Source organism: Pteropus medius, unplaced genomic scaffold, assembly GCF_902729225.1.
Source record: "Pteropus medius unplaced genomic scaffold, Ma_sr-lr_union100, whole genome shotgun sequence".
In the NCBI taxonomy this organism is placed as follows: Eukaryota; Metazoa; Chordata; class Mammalia; order Chiroptera; family Pteropodidae; genus Pteropus; species Pteropus medius.
The window spans coordinates 445,547-468,626 of NW_024353909.1; the positions used below are offsets into that span (position 1 = coordinate 445,547).

At 36.2% G+C, this 23,080-nt stretch overlaps 1 protein-coding gene and 1 pseudogene across 3 annotated transcripts in view; both read left to right on the plus strand.

Moving 5' to 3' along the window:
• Positions 1–23,080, plus strand: part of NFATC3 (nuclear factor of activated T cells 3) — a 96,347-nt gene that overhangs the window by 68,116 nt on the left and 5,151 nt on the right. For 2 of the 3 annotated variants that reach the window (XM_039851869.1, XM_039851871.1), the window contains exon 9: positions 3,743–4,747. In XM_039851869.1, coding sequence (XP_039707803.1) covers positions 3,743–4,747 — 1,005 coding nt within the window. Of the gene's footprint in view, positions 1–3,742; positions 4,748–16,942; positions 17,047–23,080 lie in introns of all 3 variants that reach the window. The other variant, XM_039851870.1, reaches the window with a different exon arrangement.
• LOC120594030 (uncharacterized) lies at positions 14,935–15,053 on the plus strand (annotated as a pseudogene).

Below are 23,080 nucleotides of genomic sequence, written 5' to 3' on the forward strand. Positions count from 1 at the left end.
TATGGAGAAGTTTGATATTGTAAAGACAGCAAATAAAGAGATATAGTCCAAGAGCATTAGCAAATGCTGTCGAGATGGAGGACAATAAAGTCTAACCTGAATAATAAAGGAGAGGGCTCCCAGGATTGGGAGGAAAAAAAAAAGCAATAGTGTCAACAGATTAGAGAGTTTTATTACTACCTTCATAGTGGTAGTAATTGAACAGATAAACAGAAGGAGAGAGTATGATGCCTTTACATTAACAGTTTGTGAATTGAGAGGACAATATAAAGGCAGAAGCTTAGAGGGCATTACATGTGAGAATGGAAATCAATAGGACCCCAGAGCACAGAGAGAATATTAGATTGGACTACAGCTGTCATCACTGGCCTTATGGTTGACAGAATACAAATCAGGTGGCACATGCTAACAGAAGGAAGAATGGTGGACACACATGAGCGTTTGGACAGACCTTGCTCTGGTTGATTACTGTCTTTTCTCTGTAGCATTTGGCTTTTTTCATTTTTTCTAAAATGAAATTTTGAATAAAATTTTTATAAAAGCAAATACATTACTGTGAATTTTAAAAAAAGACAAGTTGAAAAAATATTTTAAAACACCCAAATTCTCTTTTACTCTGAAACTATCATTCTCTCCTTTTAGATCCTTTTGATCCAAATATAGACACTTTTAAAAAATAGAAATGGAACCATACCACATATACTAATTTTGTAACATGAACATTTTTATTTTCCTTATCAGCAGATAGAGTTTTGTAGAATTTGAATGGCTTCTTAGTATTTTAGTGTATGACCCTGTCTTTGTTATGTTAGAGTTATTTTGCTTGTCTTATTAATTTGTATGAATTCTTTATATTGAAGGTTTTAGCCTTTTGTTTATGTTTTGTGGCAAATAATCTCTTTCAAAATTTTACTTATAAAAATTTTAGATATTCATAGTTGCTTGTTTTTAATTAAAGAATTTGTCAATTTGTTACCTTTTTGGCAATCTCCTAGTAATAGAGATTGACCAACATCAGTGTGCAATAGAAAAATAATCATTAATTGCAAATGGATGATTCTTTTAAGCTTTCTAAAATTAAAAATGGTATTTAGCATTACTTGTCCCACAATCAGTTTACTTTACAAAAGGAAGGCAGTTAATAGAGCTCAGAGCTCTTCCCTAGTGGTGCTGCCTGAACAACTTCTTAGCCTCTAGCTTCAGAGCTTCTGATAGGGGAGCCCCCACCCCCACTCCCACCCCAGCATCCCTGAAGCTGTTGAGGGAATGCACCTCCCTCTGAGGCTCAGCAGAAGTTAATACAGGAGGTACCATCTGAGCTTTGGTTTTGGAATAATGGGGCTTTTAGGGGCAGCGTTAGAGCCAAACTCTTGTGTATAATATTTTGCCTGTTGGAAAATATATTCTGTGTTCTGAGTAGCGGACTAGACAAATTGACTTTTGGATTATGGTCGTTTCAATTGGGAGGGGAAACTTGCCTTATAATCAGGAGATCAGGTCTCAGTTCTATCATGAACAGATTAACCTCTCCATAAAATCAGGATGTGTGACCAAAGCATAGCTTTCAAATTGTTTAAATTATTTTATTATTCATATAAAATTTTATGCAAAAAGCCAATATATTTAAAAAAAAAAAAAAAAGGGAAGAAGAAAGCAAGCTTAGGTGCTCTGTTTATACTGGAAGAGGAAATCCAGAATCCAGAGAGCTCCTACTCTTCCACATCCACCGTTTGAAGAGGAGTATGAGGCTGCTCATGGTTTGAAAACCACAAGACCAGTTGATTTTTTTTTTCTGGAACCTTCTATCCATCAACATTTTAAATTTGAAAATGATCAAAAGATAGAATTAATCTGTTTCTAAAATTCAACTCATTCTATATATTGTAAGATCTCTTAAACAATATTTCCTTCCAAACAAGAATGAATTACCATAGGCCTGCAGTGAAGACTTCTTTTTGGTCAGGTTGGAGTCTGAATCCCTTACAGACAAAAAAGTGATACTTGATTTGGCAGAGTGGAGATACATTTGATTTAGCAAAGCAGAACTCTCAATCTTCGTACCCAGATGTGGGTCAGGACCATAGAAATGGGAATTGGATCATGCAAAAAAGATGGATGTTATGCTATAGTTTTTAATCCTTCTGTATCCTTTTTAGTGCATGATAACCCAGCACTTGTGTAACCAAGACTCCCACCTGCTCCATTCAGAATTAATTAAGGGATGAGAGTAGGCTTTCTTGGATATTCTCCCTCCTTCTATAGAAATGTAACTCTGGGTATAGGATTCACTGTGGCTTTTCTGGAACCAGAGTAGGAGCTAAAGTAGAAGACAGAAAACAAGAATCTAGTGGTCCAGGGAGAAAGTTCTAGTTCTGGCAAAGTCAGAATAAAAATAAGTACATTAAGATAGATAGATAGATAGATAGATAGATGCATACATACATACATACATACATACATACATACATACATACACACATACATACATACATACATACATTAAGACTTTAGATAGGTTGGGAGCTGGTAGACACAGTGAACCATACTTGGTACACCTGAGCAAGAATCAGGAACTAGGTAGAGGACTATGTCAGGACTATGAGCATTGTGGCAGAAGCCATAAGAAGATTGTCGAAATACCTTTCTCTCTTGTCCTTGGGGTTGTTGGCTCACCATTTGCCAGATTTAGAAGCTAAAATGCTTGAATGATGAGCCCATTCTGTTCTTACTAGGAAGCCAGAGTAAAGTGTAGAACTCAAATGCACCCCTAAACGAGTGTTTCTATAATAAAATATACTATCAGGGCTGTCTTAATTCATTTCCTCGGATTGAGACCATACTTATGTGAAGAGATTTGTGCTTGGCAAGGGTTTGGTAAATGATCACATGAGGTTTGACCTTGCTTTGGGTCTCATAGTTATTTTCTTTTGACATAAAATGAGATTCAGTTGGCCTCTGCATCTGTGGACTCCCAACCTCAGATCGAAAATGGTTTAGGTATTTATTGAAAAAAATTCATGTGTAAGTGGACCAACACAGTTTGAATCTGTGTTGTTCAAAGGTCAACTGTACTTCTATTTTGTGAAGAGCATGAGATTTTTAATTTTGTTATTTAATAAGTAGTACAAACACGGAAGGAACAATGAGATGTGAATTAAGGAAAATTATTTTAAAATGAGTTATAATACTTCAATAAGAGGCTAAAATAGATAATTTCTAGAAAAGTTGAAGTACTTGCCAAGAGAAACAATGAAATCACTTGTTTTGACACATAATTAAGTGATAGTTCTTTTGTATTTTGATATACATATTAAACAAAATAAACAAAATGCATTGATTCCTACTTCGATGCTTTGAGTATCCTTTTATCAGGTAGACTCATCCTAAATCATGAATCTGCTACTTTTTTTGATAAAGGATAATGGCTGGTATTCATAGCCTCTGCTTTGCTTGATGGAATGATGAAGTGAAATTTTCATTCGTAATACACTGTATTGAAGTGCTTAAAAGCATGGACCTTTTTTTTTTTTTTAACTTTCATACTTTTAAAGCAAGAATTACTACTGTTTGTCTTATGCTTACTGATTTCACATATTTTATATTATCTGCCTTCCCTGAAAGCATTTGAGTTTTCAACCCCTGACTTGGATTTGTGCTGCAGTTGTGTAGCCTAGAATGAAGGTCTTTAAATAATTTTTTTTGTATTATGTAATAACATTTGCTTTAATGATTTTCTTTTCAGTTTTGATGAAGCAAGAACACAGGGAAGAAATTGACTTGTCTTCAGTTCCATCATTGCCCGTGCCTCATCCTGCCCAGACCCAGAGACCTTCCTCAGATGCAGGACACCCATGTGACAGTGTACTGTCAGTACAGAGAAGCTTGGTTTGTCCCATCCAGCAAACATACACATCTTTGGTAACCTCATCCCATCTGCCACAGTTGCAGTGTAGGGATGAAAGTTCTGGTAAAGAACAGCATATGATACCTTCTTCAGTCATGCACCAGCCTTTTCAAGTCACATCAACACCTCCTGTGGGGTCTTCCTATCAGCCTATGCAAACTAATGTGTACAATGGACCAACTTGTCTTCCTATTAATGCTGCCTCTAGTCAAGAATTTGATCCAGTTTTGTTTCAGCAGGATGCCGTTCTTCCTAATTTAATAAATCTTGGCTGCCAACCGCCATCATCCATACCTTTTCATTCTTCAAATTCAGGCTCAACAGGACATCTCTTAGCCCACACACCTCATTCTGTGCCGACCCTGCCTCATCTACAGTCAATGGGATACCATTGCCCAAATACTGGACAAAGATCTCTTTCTTCTCCAGTGGCTGACCAGGTCACAGGTCAGACTTCCCCTCAGTTACAGTCCATTACATATGTTCCTTCACTATCAGGGTCTGCTGCAACAGTTTCCCCAGCAGTTTCTTATCCCTTGGCCAGTTCACCACTTTCTGGACCACCATCTCCTCAGCTACAGCCTATGCCTTACCAATCTCCTAGCTCAGGAACTGCCTCATCACCAACTCTAGCCACCAGAATGCATTCTGGACAGCATTCAGCTCAAGCACAAAGTACAGGCCAGGGAAGTCTTTCTGCACCTTCAACCTTAATATGTCACAGTTTGTGTGATCCAGCTTCATTTCCATCCGATGAGGCAACTATAAACATTAAACCTGAACCTGAAGAGCAGGAACCTAACTTTTCAACAATTGGTCTACAGGACATCACTTTAGATGATGGTAAGTTCATCTTTATGTTCTTAAAGCAGTGAAGATCCAAGAACTTCCTTCTCTAAGTCATGAAAAAGCTACATGGATTACTTATTGGCATATGATTGGGCTTTCTGATAAGTGTTGTTACTAGAAATATGTTAATATATGACTTGGAGAATGGACATGAAAATCTATGTTTTAAAGTCTGTTTGACCACTTATTTCTGTTCCAAAGTATGAGACCTTGAGTGGTAACCTACCACCGATTTGTGATGGAACTGAAGACATGAGATTTATTGGGCATCTTTTCTTTTAGAACATATGTGGAATTTGGGGGTGTTAATTCAGTAAACATTGCTGAATCCCATCCAGGGCAAGAGTTAGATACTGGGAATTCTAGGAACATATTAAGATAGAGTTCTTATCTTTGAGGAGACACATAAGAACCTGTTCCTCTGTGGCCTTGCCAGCTTGCCAAGTCAGACAGTGGTAATAGTATAAGACCAGACTGGTTTGCTACTGCTGGTACAGCTGTTGGCACCAGGATAAAAAAAAAAAAAAAGTTATTTATATAAATGCAGCAAGTTAGTACATAGACCTGTGTTTTTATGAAATTAATAAATTGGAGAACAAACTTTAGAATATTAATTATTTTATAATTGAAAATCAGGATTGTTAGGTAATAATTTTTTAAGACTTATTCTTGACTTTATCATTTATATGATAGTGAAATTTTGTCTAAGTAGGAATTCAGTCAAAGTTACCTGTAAGTTTTACAATACAAAAATTCTGAAGATTCTGAGACATAGATATAGAATTTTAATTCTCTCTCTGATTCTGTTTAATTATAGAAAAGTAATTCTAACTCAGCCATCTCCTTTACGTACCTAGAGAAACTAAGTTTACTACTTAGTTGTAAAACTGGTATTAAACCTCAAATTCCCTGTATGAAGGGAAAGGAAGGGAATAAACTGTGCCACCCCCTCCCACGTCAGAGCAGTACACAACTATCAGTGCAGCAGGTCTGAGTCACTTATAATCAGAATATAAGAGAAGCACATTAGGAGATCAGCAGAGAGATGTGACAGAGTCCATGAGAAGGATTCAGCAAGTCTTCTTTGAGGAGATGTCCTTTGAGCTGAGTCTTGGAGAATGAGTATATGTTTTCAAAAATGAGGATCAGAGGCCAAATCAGACAACATAAGCAGAAGCGTAGAGTTGAGTCTGGTAAAGTATGATTGTCTGTGGCTGGCGGGCAAATGGCATAGTAAAGGACGGCTTTCAAAGCCACAGGGGGATGTGGCAGGTCATTTGTGTGTAATTAGTAGGTATCTGTATAAACTGAAGCAACGCCTTCAGTTTACATAACATTTTCCTATTCCTCACTAATCCTCTCCCTCTGAGGTAGATAGTGACTTTTAAAGAATTGGACTTTCTGAAGATTACACACTCACTAGTAAGTAGAGCTGAGACTGGAATTGGATCTTTTCAGTCTAGTCTTGTTCTTGCAGCAGCACCGCAGCTGCCTCCCAGCAACAGCAGGCTATGGTGGTTAGAACTCTGTGCTAAAGGGGATCCTTCAAGTTTTTTTAATTCCTAGAGAATAGTGGAACATTCTCCATGAATATGTGTGCAGAATTTCACTACACAAATGCATGTTCACAAGTGCATCTGATCTGTCACACTTATATTGGGAATACTTGAAGGCTCTGTTATTAAGTGTTCTCTTTATGCACAGCTGACACAAGTGTCACTGCTTGCTTAATAATGATGAACACCAGGTATAGAGGAGGCTATTACTTTGATACAAAACAAATTTGAAAATAAATAAAGGCTGGCGGTGAACACACTATGCAATACGTATATATCTGCCTTACTGCTAAATTATACACCTGAAACTTGCTGGATTTCGTTAACTAATGTCACTATAATAAAATTTTAATAAAAAATTTTAAAAAATCATTTTGAGCACAAAAATAAGTAAATAAAGGCTTTTCTGAATAGACAGAGCCTTTCAAAATGTTACCTATTCATTCTTTTGGCAGTTTTAGACTATTCATAGTGCTTTCAAGGTTTATATTTAGAATTTTAATCACTGAAACAAAGGGTGAGACCTTGAGTGATAATTTACCACCCATTTGTGATGAAATTGAAGACATGAGATTTATTGAGCAGGCCTCAAAGGGTATTCCAGCTCATTTTCTTTCCAAATGAAGACTTTTTGTTTCCTTCTAAAAGGGACCAAAGCTGGAACCTGCTCTTTCTAATTTATCACAGATTGAGTGGGGTTCTTGGATGGTCGGGGGTAGCAAATTGGAACTAATAGAAAGCTTTGGTGGAAATTTTATTTCACCTTTTTAATATGTGAAGATGTGTTGCAAAAACAGTCTGGAAAGATGAGATCTCTGAGAGCAGGTATAAAAGCGATTTCATTTTCGCTCCATTCATCGCGTAGGGCACCAGATCAAGAAAAGTTCTCAGATTGTAGCTCCACAGTGGACAAGGATTGGCTATTGAATTCCCTCATTGCCACCTGTCAGTAAACTTGATAGAAGCTGAGTGGTGCTAGCAGTAATTAAAGGGGGGGAGGGGGACCTAAAATGCCCTCCTGGGCACCTTGAATTATTAGATGTATAATTTTTTAAAATTGTATTTTTGATGCTAGAACTCTAAAGTGAATTTCTGATATTTGCCAGTTGATTCGCTAATTACATTATTTTGATTTGCCTTTGAAAGTGAAATAATGGATGCTTAGAAAATCCTATAGTTTTTCAAAGTTTTAATATCAATTTATTTAAAAACAACGTACCTCATAGGTCTTGAACGTCTTAGTACTTCAATGCCTCCTTTCTGGCTAGCTTTAAAAGTAAGCCATAAAACATGCCAAAAAGGATTAGAAGCACTGTCAATGTAAGAAATGTCTAAACCTGTAGAGAATTTTTATGAGTTCATTTGAACCAAACTTATGACATATGCCTGGAAGCGAGATTTCAGATGTTTCTGAGGTTAACAGTTTTGCATTTCTTTTATGCATTTGAAATTAAGGATGGAATATACATGGAAGATTGGAGGAAGCAAGGCAGGGATTGGATTATAAGATAGTTAATAAGATTATGTGCTCTCTTGAGGGTTAATACCTCCTAGGGGAATTACTTCTGGCATTTCACAGGTGTGTTAACCTAGATGCACAAGAACCAAGAACAGAGCTGGCCTAAATCTTTTCACTAAAGAAGTTACAGACCTCTGGGGCATGACTATGACCTGTCCATTTAGGAATTTATGATCAGATCACCCTGTGACGTTATTTTCCATAGAATACCCCCCACCCCACCCCCGCTCTTTTTTTGTCCATAGCACTTAAAGTGAACTTTGCAGTTAGCTCAAGTTTTTATTTTATTTTAACTTTTCTATATTGGGTTAGTATTAAGTACAAAGTAGTTTCTACTCTATAACCAGAGGGAGGACACAAGTAATTTTTTTAAAATTTGTGCTATACTAGTTAAATATATTTGTCATTTAATCCTAATAACTTTTATTAATCTTGTTTCTGTTTTATATTTGTTTACCCCCCCTTTTTTTTTTTTACCAAGTTAAAAGTTAAAACATGAAATATGCTTTTTATTTTTGAAGTTTTAAGTAGGATAGAGTGGTCAGGAATCATTCAAGTTGTACTTGACTTATTTTTAGAAATGTGGGCATTAACACCTTAATTTTTTATTACAAATTCAGTGAGATTTAATAGAGAAGATACTAGTGCACCTCAGCTCAGAAATCAAAGACCTATAGAGCTGGAAATACCCTAATTCAGCTCCCTCATTTTATAGATAAAGAATCTGAGTTTTACGTAGTCTAAGGTATTCATCCAGGGTAACACACTGCGTTAACAGCAGAGTAAAGACTAAAACCCACATCTCCTCACTCTTAATCAGTACCCTAGGAGTTTTTCCAGTATCTGCAATCATGTTTCTCAGCAGTCTGTAGGTTGAGACTACAGGTGTAGAGCAAGTAGGATAGGTGAAATGTCATTTTCTCCATAGAGCCTTAGTTTGTGAGAGGTCAGGACAATCATAAATAAGATTATAGATGAAGTTTTAAAGTCTCTACTCCATTTTCCTCTTTCATACCAGAGTTCATCCTCTGGTATTCCTAGTGATACTGTATTCCTGTGTGTCTCTTCCTTGCCAGCCTCTTTGGAACATCTCAGGGCCTTTGAGTTCCAGCTGCCCTTGTTTTATATGGGCTCTGATGCCTCTGGGTTCATGTAGAACAAATCTAATCCTTCTTCTGTAATACCCTTTCACATGTGTGAAATCTTGGTCTCCTTCCCAGTCTTAAAAACACTCCAGCAACTGCACCCTTCCCTGACTCCCACCGACGTTGTAGTTCCTCTCTCCTTAACCCTGGTGTCTTGTTTTAGTTCCTTTTCATAGTGCATTTTCCAGAAGGGAATACACATTAGCCATCTTGGAGTGGATTGGGATTGTCACCGTCCTTGATCAGATTTTATCATTGTGGCCTAAGGTCAGGGGATGTTCTTAGCTCCATCTTGCTGTTGATTTAGTGAGTCATAAATACTGCTAAATCACAACCTTTCTCTCCCCCTGCCCATCCCTATGGCTTCTTACATATGTCCTTTTTGGAACCTAAGATTAAACTTTAAAATTATCCTTGTTCAGTTTCATTGAGGTAATTTTGGCCCCTCATATAAACCTTCCAAACTCAGAAGAGTCCCAAAAGCATTTCTTTGTTTCAAAATAGTGTGGCTTCCTCCTCACTGGGATTCCTCAGAGTAATAACAGCAGAATGCCAACCTTTACCAAGTCGTGTTCTCTTTTGAGCAGTCCTCTTGGAAGGGGCATTATTCAAAACTATTTTACTGTTTTCTCTTTTCTTTGCTACCTAGATCTACCATTGCCCATGCTTGGGAAGTGTGTCTACACCTATAAAATTATCAGTTTTTCCTCATATGTTACAATTTATATGCCTGGAACTATAATTTTCCCTAAAAATTTCTGTGCGTTATAGTGTGTATGGCCTAGTTTTGGGACCAAATGATATACATTAAAATAGTACAGAAACAGAGAAATTGTCACAGCTGTGTGTTAAGCATTTTAATTAAGATTATAGTATTGTTAAACTAGACTGTCTTAGACCTTTAAATATAGGTCCATTTAATTTGTGATTGAGCTAACTGAATCCATTTACAACTTTCCATTAGAGTCCCTAAGTTTCTACTTGTCTTCCTTTGTTCACAAACTAACAGAGCTGCAGCTGCAGCTCTTCAGCAGAGAAGAGGGTACATGTTAAATTTAGCTTGACCTGATGCTGTGGTGAAAACTGACACTGCCACTTGCAGGCTCTGTGCAGTAACATGCTGATCCTGAATGTAGGGCAATTGCTAATTCGACTGTAAACAGGGACTCTAGACACTACTTCAGCTGCTGCAGTTCTGTATATAAGTGACAAGCAGAAGAGCCTGCTTTCAAGTAGCAAGGGCATGATAAACACAAGATTCAGGTGGTTTGGATGAGGGAAGCGGGAGGCTGGTACAGAGGAGCAGAAAGGTAAATATTGTCAGTACTGTTCAACCTGTTGAATACTCATTTCACTGGTATTCATTGTATTTAAATAAATAAAAGAAAGCCACGCACAGGCAGTGGTGAGAGTGTATCGCAAATGAAGTATTATAATTAATCTCTTTTGGAGTCCTGAGGTGGAGAGAGGTAGATAATACTGAACTTTCTCCTTTAAGTGGGATTCTGGGTAACTCACAAATCCTCTTCTGGGAAGTATGTGTGTACCATCTAGCCTTAAACATATTTGTGATGAATAATTCCAGAGGTGGAAAGGCCCGTCCCATAAATAATGTTCACATAGGCTTTGGATCATGGCTCACGTGGAATGGACCGTGGTAGAGATTCAGGACCTTAGATGCAACCTCTTGGACATATATAATAAGAAAATTTTCAGACCCAGTGAAGCAAAGGCAGACATTTGAGAAGATAAATCTTTTATTTCATATATCAAGTGTGTCTGTGTATCTCCATGACATAAATTAATTGTACCCCATTTGAACAAAAATTTTTCTTTGAATCAACTTGACATTAAAATTTATATGTAAGTGATGAAAAATCCAAGAGAGCCTACCACTAAATAATCAACATATCACAGCATATTAAAAGTCTTCAAAATAAGTTCACTTCAAAAGTATATTTTAAGAATAATTAATAAATTATGGTTACTCTTTCTTGATAATAAAACTCACATTTTTTGAGCACTATGTTAGTAGCTCATTAGTTTTTCCCTACAATCTGTGAAAAGTGGATTTATTAGCCTTATTTTTAGAGATGTGTCTCAGAGCGTAAGCACTTTCCCAGTGTTATATTGCCACAAACACTGGGACTGGCATTTGAATCCAGGTTTGTCTGAAATTTAGATTGTCTCACGTGTGTTTAGTGGTTTCTGCAATAGCTATAATTGATTATAGAATCTCACTTCTATTAACAAAATATAGTCTTTATGCTTGTCTGCCATATGTAAGACACAAAGCCAGTGTCTAAAGATATATTCTACTTTACAATTTTTATCTTGTATTTGAGTCCCTTTGAAGATGGAACATTAAAGGGATAAAATATTTTAAATAAGAGATAAATAATTTTAGGCTCACCAGTTCAGCTTTGTGGTTTTGTAGCAATTCTCTGGCTTTGCATTATAAGGTTACATCTTGCCAGGGATCTTAGCTTTTGACAGAACTTAGATAAATATATTCAAACAGTTCTTTTCTGATAGAACTTTTCTGACTCCCCACCACCACCACTACCACCACCCATTTCTAAAGCCTACCATTAGCCTGTCTACCTGGGCAGGAGGAAGAGAGTAACTCTTAATTCCGGTGGAATATAGGTGAGGGTTGAGAGTGATGATTACAGGATTAGCTTTACATCTATAAGAATGTGGAACAAAGTAATTCCCTTATAATTATCTTCTGTATTTAAAAACATCTGTAGATGATTTTATGTAGAATGGAATTTTTTAAGTTTTATTTTATTTGGGTTTCCTAAGGTAATCATTAGTTTTTAAAAAATTCATGCACTCATGTGTTAAAAATACTAAAGGTACAACAAAGTACATAGTGAAAGTCTCTCTTCTAGGTACCCAGTTGTCCTCAGTATGGGCAGTTGGAGTCAACAATTTTTTGGCTGTCACTCCAGAGCTATATTATGCATTTATAGCAATTATATATATTTTTTCCTTATTTTTACTAGCATATTATGTGCACTGTTATACATTTTGCTTTTTCCATATATTGAATCTTGGAAATTTTTCTATGCTGTAACGTGAAAGAACTTTGTGAAAGATTTTTTTAGTAGACTATTCATAAAATATTCTATCAAGCATTTCATTATATAGCTGTACCTTATCTATTTAGCAAGTACAGTGAATAACATTTTACAAATGTCATTTCCCATCTTTTTATAGACATCTGTGTATGTATGTATATATGATAAATGTGTAGAAGTAAGATTGCTAGACCAGTATTTTGAGAAAGATTGCCAGATTGTTCTCCATAAAGGTTGTAACAGTTTTCATCGCCACTGGCATTGTAAGAGAGTGATTATTTCTCTCATACCTTCACCGAGTCATTCTTTTATAAAACATCTTATTATTTGCCAGTGGGATAGGTGGCAAATAGCTTCTCAGTACAATTTTAATTTGCAGTTCGTGTAGGAGTAAGGATGTGTACCTTTTCATATGCTTAAGAGAAAATCTTTATCACAAATCTGTAATCTCTGTTATTTGCTTACTTTTCTATTAGATTATTGATCCATTTCTTATTGATTTATAGAATATAGAAACCCTAGAATGAACCTTTTGGTTTCATTAGCTCATTGACCTGCGAGTTAGTTTTCCCCCCAGTGTGTCATGACTTTTGCCATGAAGAATTTTTTTTACATTTATGTAACTTGTGAATCTTTTATCTCTCATAACTTCTGTTACTTTTATGATTTTATAAATCTTTCATCCATCAGGAGTTTATTTTGGTGGAAAATATGAGGAATGGATCCAATTTTAATTTTTTCAGATGGCTACCTACTTGTCCAAACATTGTTTATTAAATAACCAATATTTTTCCCACTTGATTTCAGATATCTACTTTATCATATACTTAACTTCTCTGTATATTTGGCTCTATCATCAGACCATCTCACAATAGGAAATTTTAATGTTAAATATTTTCCCTTGCATCAGAAGTACAGTAGTGTGGGTGAAAAAAACACATAATCTTGTTAGCCCCGTCTTTATAATATTACCAGTACTTTTTATAATGCAGCATTGATTTATATAACATGAATCATTACAAATATAGTTTATAAATTGATGAATGTACATTAATTTCTATATTGTTTGCCTGCATTTTGAATTAGTCTGTATTCATTTGTTCATTCACATAGCATTTATCAAATGCCTACTATGTGTTAAATAAGCATTATTGTAGACCCTCAGTGAATAAAATAGATCCTTGCCATCACAAAGCTTGCATTCTAGTAGAGAGAGACAGGCAATAAACAATAGATACAATAATTAAGTAAATAAAATATGTTACAAGGTAATAAGTGCTATGAAAAAAAGAAAAAGGAAGGTAAAGTGATTATTGTGAAGGGTAATGCGGGGAGCAAATTGCAATTTTAAATAGAGTAATCTAAGTTTCATCGATGTGATAACATTTGATCAAAAACTTAAAGATGAGGAAATTACCAGTGTGAATACCTGTGGGAAGAGTATTCAGGTGAAGGGACAGCCAGAAGAAAGACTCTGAGGTGAGAGCATGTCTGGTTTATTAAGGAACAGCAGTGAGGCTAGTGTGGCTGGAACAAGAAGGACCTAGGGGGAAAGTAGCAGGAGATGTGGTCAGGGAGGTAATGGGGAGCCAGAACATGTAGGGCAACAGTTCTCAACTTTTTGGTCTCGGGACATTGTAATCTTAAAAATTATTGAGGATCCCAAAAAACTTTTATTTATGTCTTGTTTTTATCACTGTTTATTGTATTAGAAGTTAAAACTAAGAGCTTTTAAAAACAATATACAGGCACACATTCCATTACCCATTATAGCATGAAGTCATCACATATGCTCCACTGGAAAGCACCGCTGTAAATTCATGAGAGAATGATAGTGAAAAGGGCAAAAAAAGAAAATCTTGGTATTATTATAAAAATAGTTTTGGCCTCTCAGGCCCCCTTAAAAATTCTCAGGGAACTCCACATGTCCCTGTTTATACTTTAAGTACTGCTGTGTAGAGTCTTGTAGGCCATTGTTGTAAGGTTTTCAACAGATGAGTCATGATTTAGGTTTTAGCAGGGTTGCACTGCTTGCTGGGTAGAGTAAAGACTGTAGGGAGGCAATGGCAGAAACAGGGAGACCAGTTAAGATGCTATCATAGTAATCCAGGCCAGAAACGACGGTTGAGAGTAGGTAGTAGTGGAGGGTCTAAGAAATGGTCTGATTTTGGATGTATTTTAAAGGTAGAGCCAGTAGCATTTTCTGACATTGTGTGTAAGGTATGAAAGAAAGAAGTTTAAGATAATACCCAGGTTTTTATTTATTTATTTATTTTTTACCTGAGCAACTGGAAGGATGGAGTTGCCATCAGCTAAGATGGGAAAGACTGCAGATGGAGCAGATTTTGGAGAATGAGCTGGAATTCAGGTTTAGATGTGTTGCATTTGAGATACCTAATTGTACATTCTAGTAGAGCTATCAAGTAGTCAGTTGGATGAATGAGTCTAGATTTTGGAAGTGAGTTATAGACTAAAGATAGAAATTTGTGAGTTGTTGGCATGTAGATGGTATTTAAAGCCATGAGACTAAATGAGGTCACAATTTTTTGTATGTCTGTTCTTTAGAGCTTTCTATGTATAAGATCATGTCATTTGTATAATATTTGTAAATAGAAATCATTTTACCTCTCCTTTTCCAATTTGGGTGCCTTTTATTTCTTTAGCCTAATCGCCCTGGCTAGAACTTCCAGTACTGTGTTGAATAGAAGTGGCAAAAGTGAACATCCTTACCATGTTCTTGATCTTAGGGCAGAAACTTTCAGTCTTTGACCATTTGAGTTTTTCATATATGGCCTTCATCATGTTGAGGAAATTCCTTTCTGTTTCTAATTTATAGGGTGTCTTTATCTTGAAAGGGCATTGAATTTTGTCAAATTTCTATGGCCATGCCACCCTAAACATGCCTGATCTCGTCTGATCTTGGAAGCTAAGCAGGGTCGGGCTTGGTTAGTACTTGGATGGGAGACCACCTAGGAATAAGAGGTGCTGTCAGCGTTAAAAAAAAATTTTTTTTTTTTGGTCAAATGTTTCTTCTGCATCAGTCTTGATGAACACATGGTTTTTTCCCCTTCATTTTAGTCATGTATAGTCTTACATTTATTGATTTTTGTATGCTGAACCATCCTTGCATTCTGGGACTAAATCTCACTTGGTTTTGATGTGTAATCCTATTAGTATGCTGCTGAATTCAGTTTTGTAGTATTTTGTTGAGGATTTTTACATCTATATTCACGAAGAATATTTTGTAGATTTATTTTCTTGAAGTGTCTTTGGCTTTGATATCAGAATAATTCTCGCCTTAGAATGAATTAGGAAGTGTTCCCTCCCTCTTTAATCTTTTGGAATTGTTTAAGAAGGATTGGTGTTAATTCTTCTTTAGATGTTTAGTCAAAGTTTTTGTGATAGGAAAAAATTAATTAGGTTTTTTTTTTGAGCTGTCAATAGTGTTTCAAGGACCTAGAAAGATGTCTTAAGGACTGCAAGTTTCCATAAGCACAATCTGAAATGACTACTGCTTCAGCCAATTCACAAAAGCCCCCAGTATCTGTTGGCCTCTTAGCTTTGTTCCTGGGCTTTTTCTAATTTATGTACTGATTTACCTGGAATCATATGTTCTATAACACCTTCAAGTCTGCTTTGGATAATTTAGTTATGGAGATTGGGCACCCTCAGAAAGGAGACTTGACAGTATATCTTCAGTCTTTAAAATACTTCACACATTCTAGAATCTTAAAATCACCCCCTGAAGACTAGGTGAGTGATCTCAAATTTAGTAATTAAAAAGCTTAAGGCAGAGTAATTTTGCCTAAGCACAAAGGATTTCTGGGTTTTGTGTTGTGTTGTGTTTTTTGTTTGTTTGTTTGTTTTACCCATTTAGTGAAGATGCGTTTTGCCCAGATTGACTCCTCCTCTGTTTTTCCTCCTTATCTGCCTAAGACAAGGATATTAATTACTGTTGACAGAGACTACATACAGATTCTTCTCTTCCAAGATGAAAAAAAGCATTCTTCTACAATTTATGGTTAGGTCTTTTGTTTGAAGTTGTACACCAAAGGACAAAAATAATTCCTCACAGGCCAAAGGAGGGGGCTTTGTCTCATTATATTTTGGACCCTAACTGGGCATCTGAATATGTCAGCCACTATCACAAAACTGACCAGTAGTGACTCTTCCTGAGTAATAATGACTTCTAAACATTTATGACAGCTTCCTATAGTAAGAAGTAAGTTTTATAGCATGACACAATATATAACATATACAGCTAACATTAAAAGTCTCACAAACCAATTTTTAAGTGTTATTAAAGAAAATGCAGCCTATCTTCTATTTCATTATTTTTAAAATACCAATTTCAGCTTGCTGAATGGATTTTATAACCTGCTAATAGATGTTAACTTTAGTTTTAAAAATATTTCTCCATAACCCCAACTTTATCTGTGCTTATAGTTTTCTGGATTCCTACCCTTAGATATTTTAATTCTATAGTCTTGAAGTAGAGTCCAGGATTTTATATTTTTATTAAGTGCCCAGATAATTCTGATGAATCCATAGACAGGTATTTGGGAACTACCAATAGACCTACTCTCATAAAAACTAGTTTATTTAAAACTGAATCTATCCCTTAAATTGTTGTAAACCATCATTATAATTTTTCAAATTATTGCCCTTTTAACTTTAGAAAATAAATCAGTTATTACCTAAACTTTCTGGACTGTAGTATTAATATTATCTTATAAAATGTGGGGAGCCATTTTATGTAGTGATTGACAGATAAGAGACAATTAAATTCCTCTTGATTATAGGAAAAAGCAGTCTGGGCATATAGTAGATTGTTACTCTGTGGTTTGTTCCATTTAGTAGTGATGTTGTCTTCTTTGACACAGACCAGTTTATGTCTGACTTGGGACACCAGCCATCAGGTTCAGCAGAGAAATGGCCTAACCACAGTGAGCTCTCATGTCCAGTTCCTTTCTGGAGACTCTAGAGGGTGAGTGTTGTTTGAAATGTGTCATTGTTTTTGTGCCCAAGTCTGGTATTTGCATGCAGTGGCCGGATTTGCATGTGCTACAGAGGAGGGGGTATATATGGGCACATCCTTGGTAGGCCCACTCATTATCTTCGGAGCTACACTTTGACTTCAAGACTCTGCTTTTTAAATCTAACCATACTCAGGCTCTCACACTGTGCTTATAATTTTAATCTGTGTTTGAATAAAAGGCAAATATTTAATTGGATTTATTAAGCCAAAGCATAGTGAGGCCAATCTATATGAATTTTAATGGTTTGGGTGCTGAGTAAATTTGGCTGTTGATCAGATGTGTAAGCTTACTGTTCAAGTATTCTATTTTGACGCGAGGCAGTACAGAATGGAAATAAAACAGGAAATTTTATCCATTTGCCAGATATGGATCGTCTACCCTCGATCCTGCCCTGTGGGCCATGTTTGCACTCCTGGTAGTTCATCTGGGGCTCCCTTTGGAAGGAATCTGTAGAAGTGGAGTCAGTGTTCATGAGGGAGGGGGCTGGGCCTCTCCACCTCAGCACCCACTAAGAACACCATCCCCCTCTTTCTATACACAGAATCACACAGCTTCTCAAACAACTTGGTAAGAAGTATGTGATAGAAATTGTAAATGTAAAAATTATAATTTTCAAAATGCCATTTGAATTTTGTTTTAATGAATTTAGATTTGGAAAGGGACTTAGAAATCATGTTCACTACCCCCCATCTTTATATTTAGGATCAGAAAAGGTACTAAAACCTTGGCTTCTCTCAGAAGCTGGATGTACCCTAGTCTCACATTATTCTTGTCCCTAATCATGAGAGGAATAAAAGTGGCAACTAAATCCTGCATATCTAGAAAACCCTCAGGAGAGTTATAACCAGAAGGGTTTAAATTAATGTCCTCATATTATGGTTGAGAAAAGCAGTTGACGAAAGATTAATTGCCCTAGTTACATCATAGCTGAGTCAAGATTAAAGCTTATTTCTTCTACTGTTTACCCCATTGCTCTTCTGGTGTGTGAAGCAACAACAGCTTGGTCACTAGTGATCTTGGTAAGTAGTATTCATTTGGAGTGAATGGACCATTGAGTGACTAAGGAATGAACAGGAGATAAGAGTGTAGAAACAGCAGGCAGTGTAGAAAACCCCTTTAAGATGTTAAGCAATGGAAAAAAAAAAACAAAACTAGATGTAGAGGGTGTTGTGGGTCTAGGGTTTTTATTTGTTTGCTTTCTTGTTTGTGTGAGATAGACTTACCCATATTTAAGCAATGATAAGAAGGATCCAGGAGGGGATTAAAAAGATGGAAGAGTGAAGAAAATTGATAGAGCAATGTCTAGAGGCAAGCATATGAGATCCATAGCACAGGTGGTAAAATGAGTCATGTGGATTTATGGCTCTGGAGGTCAGGTTTGGCCCCCCGAGGTAATAGATTTGGCAGTCAGCAGTAAGTAAAAATGGAGATTCTACAGAGAAGATGTACAAAGTGGAAAAAAATAGGAAATGACAGAATCTTCTGATAATCCTAAACTTCCTTTGAATCCCATATCTTAACCCAAATTGAAAAGAAGTTTTTTTTCATACTTCAGTTTTTGCTGACACATGCTGATACTTGAATATACTTTTAAGTACCTGTGTACAGTTTACTCAGCTGGAGGTTTATTGTTTGTCTTTGTAGAATGTTGTGAGTTACAACCTTTCCTAGATGAAAGATCTGTATGACACTGAGTATATATAGCATCACACAAGGTATCTTAAAAAAAAAATAAAGGGACCCTTAATAACAGGACTGATTTCCCCCTCAATCAATTGTAGTGAAAAAAAGGTCATAATTTTCTTTTACTAGTATTAAAGATAATATTAAAAGTGAAGGATATCTTCTGATCATTGTGCAATCTGTCCTGTGGTTGGAAGCAGTCTAGAGTTCAGGGTGAAATTTAAAATAACTCAGTTAGAAACTTGGCATGATAGTACTCAAGCTGGTTATCTTGGTTCTTGTTTAAAATACATAAATATTATTTCTGTGTTACTTTTATGGTGGTGAGTTTTATTTTCATCAATAATATGTTAGCTTACTATAATGGAGGTCCCAAAATACAATGACTTAACTACAATGAAGTTTCTCTCACACCTCATGGTAATTCAGAGATCAGTATTCCTTTCATTTCTTAGGTATTGTCAGAGCAGAGTCACCACTTTGAATTTTAGCCCAAAGCAAGGGGTGAGGAAAGAGGGAGAAAGGCTATCAAGCAGGTGTTGAAGAAGATGCACACATCACTTTTGCTTACATTTCATTGCAGAAAACAAATTACATGGCCATACCTAGCTGTAAAGGGAAAGTGGGGAAATGTAGTCTGTAGCTGAGGGGCCATGTGACTAGGTAAACTCAATTACCAGAGGAGAATGAATTAGGACAGTTAGTAGTCTGCCATAGATACCTTCTAAATTTTCAGGAACTTTTTTCTATCTTTAGCTTATGAAAGCAGATTAATCAGATTTTATAAATGCAAATGAATTCTTCAGCTCATGCCATAAATAGATGAATTCAGTGTTCATATATTTCATGCATTTACATGGTGTTCTTACATCTTATCAAGTAACCTAAAAGTAAATCTTGGCAAAACTGTGCTGTAGAGTAATAAACCAAAAAGTAATAATAGATTTCTCATCTATTTTAAATCATTTCTATTGCCTTACTTCTAAATTTCTCATTTCTTCATTTCAAATGAAATTTTAAAAATGATTGCGCCTATATATAGCCTTCATTTTATAAAATATAACTTTTCCATAAACCACCTAGAGAATGAATTATACCTTTAATCTTAAGGTATAGAGATGGGAAGATGAATGTGCCATACTTTGATGAATGTTCATTGCAGCTTCAAGATGAAATAACATAAATAGAGTTTAATTATACCCAAAAATGCCTTACAAAAAATGTTCAAGATGCTTAGATGCTAGCTTATATGACAGTGTGCATCCACCTGGGTTACCCTGCTCTTCTCCACCTGATGGTGAGAATTCATATCATACAATTGTCAGTTCCAACTCTGAATCCTTAAGCATTTTAAGTAACTCTAAATAAGAGGCTTGTTTTTAGTCATACACCTCATTCCAGTGGACTGCTTATTTGAACATTTCTTGGATAAAAAAAGTTGTTTTTTCTTATAGCAAAAATTGCTAATGGTTCTAACTGCTTTTGTTGTGGTGGCAGAAGCAGTCCAGGTGTTACAGTAGTGGGAGTTGAGGATGGTGGCTGCCACAAGTGGGCCAAATGCCATGACCTACATAACCTGTTAGCACGGGTGTTGAGGGTTGTTGACTTGTTCTAGGCTTTTAATTCACTTTACTCTTTAAAGAGGGGAAATGATAAAATTGTACAACAGGAGCATAAACAATTCTGTATGCTCTTAATTGGTAAAAAAATAAATAAGCCACCCTACATACTTGGAGCACTAGAGTTTAAATAAATCAATAAATTCATGCATGTATACAATTAAAGGAGGTGAAAAATGAAATTGCAAGCATTGGTATTTTTAAGAAATGTCTTGTTTATCAAGCTTGCTAATGATCTACAGTATAAATTACATCATAGACTTGTTTACGAGTAATAATTTTGACTTAAGATGACACTTAAATTTTGACCGGTCACAACAGAAATCTGTCTCAAGAACCCAGAGATGGTAGCCTGCGCCCAGAGCCCCCAGCCTAAGGGAGAAGTGAGGAGCGAAGGAAAGCAATGGACTTGTATACAGTGGACTTAAAAGCACTGCTTTGTGGAAAGCAGTTTGTTGAGTCCTTGGTTGAAAGGACTGCTTTGTTACAGTTCTGACTTCTGCCCTAAACTTCATATTCAATATTCACCTGTAGCAATTATTTGAGCATACTTCTTATTGTTGTTTTTCCAAGTCCTCAAGTTATATTAAAGATTCAATTGGCAGGTAATGTTATTCAGCACTTAATATGTCCCAAGCACTAAAGATTCAGTGGAGAACAAAGATAGACAAGATCCCTGCCCTACAGGAACTTAGATCTCCTAGTTATTATGTATTAGTGGGTATTAAAGTATATTTGAGTATAGTCAGCTTGGGTGCTTCTTTGTGGAAAATCTTGGCTTTATCATAGTCTTTATATCCTAAACTGTCAAGAATCTTCCAGATATCTTCAGCTAAGTGAGGTTAGGCACACCAGGCAAAATAGAAGAGCAGAACTTTGGTAAAGGGGAGCAGAAATTACACAGCTTCGATTAGGCTCTTGCTTAAAAGACACCACCTGGCTACTTCAGAAGACGATGTGTTCAACCTTATCATCAAAGTGTACTTGGTAAGTGGGTGGATAGTGCTTGATATAGACGCTCATACTCAGGAAAATGTAAGCATTGACTTCCTCATAGACACAGGAAAACAATACATCATGTGGTTTTTTATGACGTTAAAGTACCATTTTTAATCACTTTGTAGTTTTAAAACTTGAATGAGAAAAGGATTGAAAAAGGTATGTTGTATGGCTGCCTGGAACATCTCTGCAATTACCACTTTAGGAAGGAATAGTGATAGGAAAAGATGACTTGAATGTGAGCTGGTTACTTGCTTCTTTCTATATTTGGCTTTCTGCCACTCCTGTGAGACCTGTCTAAAATAGACACTGTCAAAATCAAAATCAGATGTTATGTGTTAGTCTCAGTAATATTCTCTGGTCCCCTTTTCACCCCACCACCTATTGAACTTTTGAACTAGGATCCCTTTATTTGGTCATCGGAAATTGCTGTTTTCTCAGTAGTGGGTTCTTGCCCTTCAGGAGGTCACAGCCTATTTTAGAGACAGATCATGATGCCTACTGAGAATCTAATATGATGAGTAATGTTAGAGGCCATGCACAGAGATCATGGGCCATCCTTGTGCTCCTTTGTGCATGTTCATCCTTGTGCATGAGACTAGCCCATAGACCTACACGTAGAATTCATACTGAAAACACTGTTCTTTGTTATGTGGTTTGGAATAACATGGGTTGCTAAGGGCTGCCTTATCAATTTATGTGCCCTTTATATTCTCACTTTATGTACTATATGATGTTTTTAAAGAAATCTCCATTATACTTAGAGGAAAACTGAAGAGAAAATGTGTCATCATGCAAATCGTCCTCATAACTTTTCATTTACATAGAAACTATTCTGTGTATAACTGCTGGTTATTTCTAGCACCCAGGAATCGGTTTCAGTTAATTCTTTGTTTCTTTGCAAATTATCGTGAATGTCCTAGCCTGGCAAATTTACTTAAAAAGTATCCTCTCTCTGACAAACACTTTCATAGGTCTGTACCAACGACCTTCAGAAATTGGTCTCAATTAGTGTTTATTAGCTCACCAGCACTGATTAGTCATCACCCTTTTGTAGTTAAGAGTCCTTTAGCTTCTGGTCCCTACTTCTTTATTATTCTACATTAAATACTAGCCACAGTCAAGCTAAATCCTCATCCTTCATTTCTTTGCCCTTCTGAGTGCTGCCACTTGAAAATTTGTTGACATAAAACCACAGACTTCTACACTTGAAAGAGATTTTCTTGGTTTAACACCATAATTGTATAAAGTCTTAGATGTGTGAAGTAACTTGTCCAAGGACACACATGGAGTTAGTGGCAGAGCATGTATTCAAATTAAACCTAATTTCTAGGCTCCTCTTCTGCTTACATATGTATGTGTCTTTCCTATCTTCTCATCAGAGCACGTGCTACTTCCACTCATTTTCAGCCTTCTGCTCTTTGGTAAAACTGTAAAACTTCTCATTCTTGTAGGTCTCTAGTTCGAAGATGCCTAAATCTCTTCTTGCTCTGACCATTCACTGTAGTCCCTTGCCCACAGGATTTTTCTACTTGAATGTTCTAATTTCCACTTCCAATTCCAGACTTAACCTACTTCCCACTTTCCTCATTTAAATTCCTCCTCAGCTTGTTTCCAATATGACAGCACCATTCTTTCTGCACTCCAAACCTTGGTGGTGGTGGTGGTGGTGGTGGTGGTG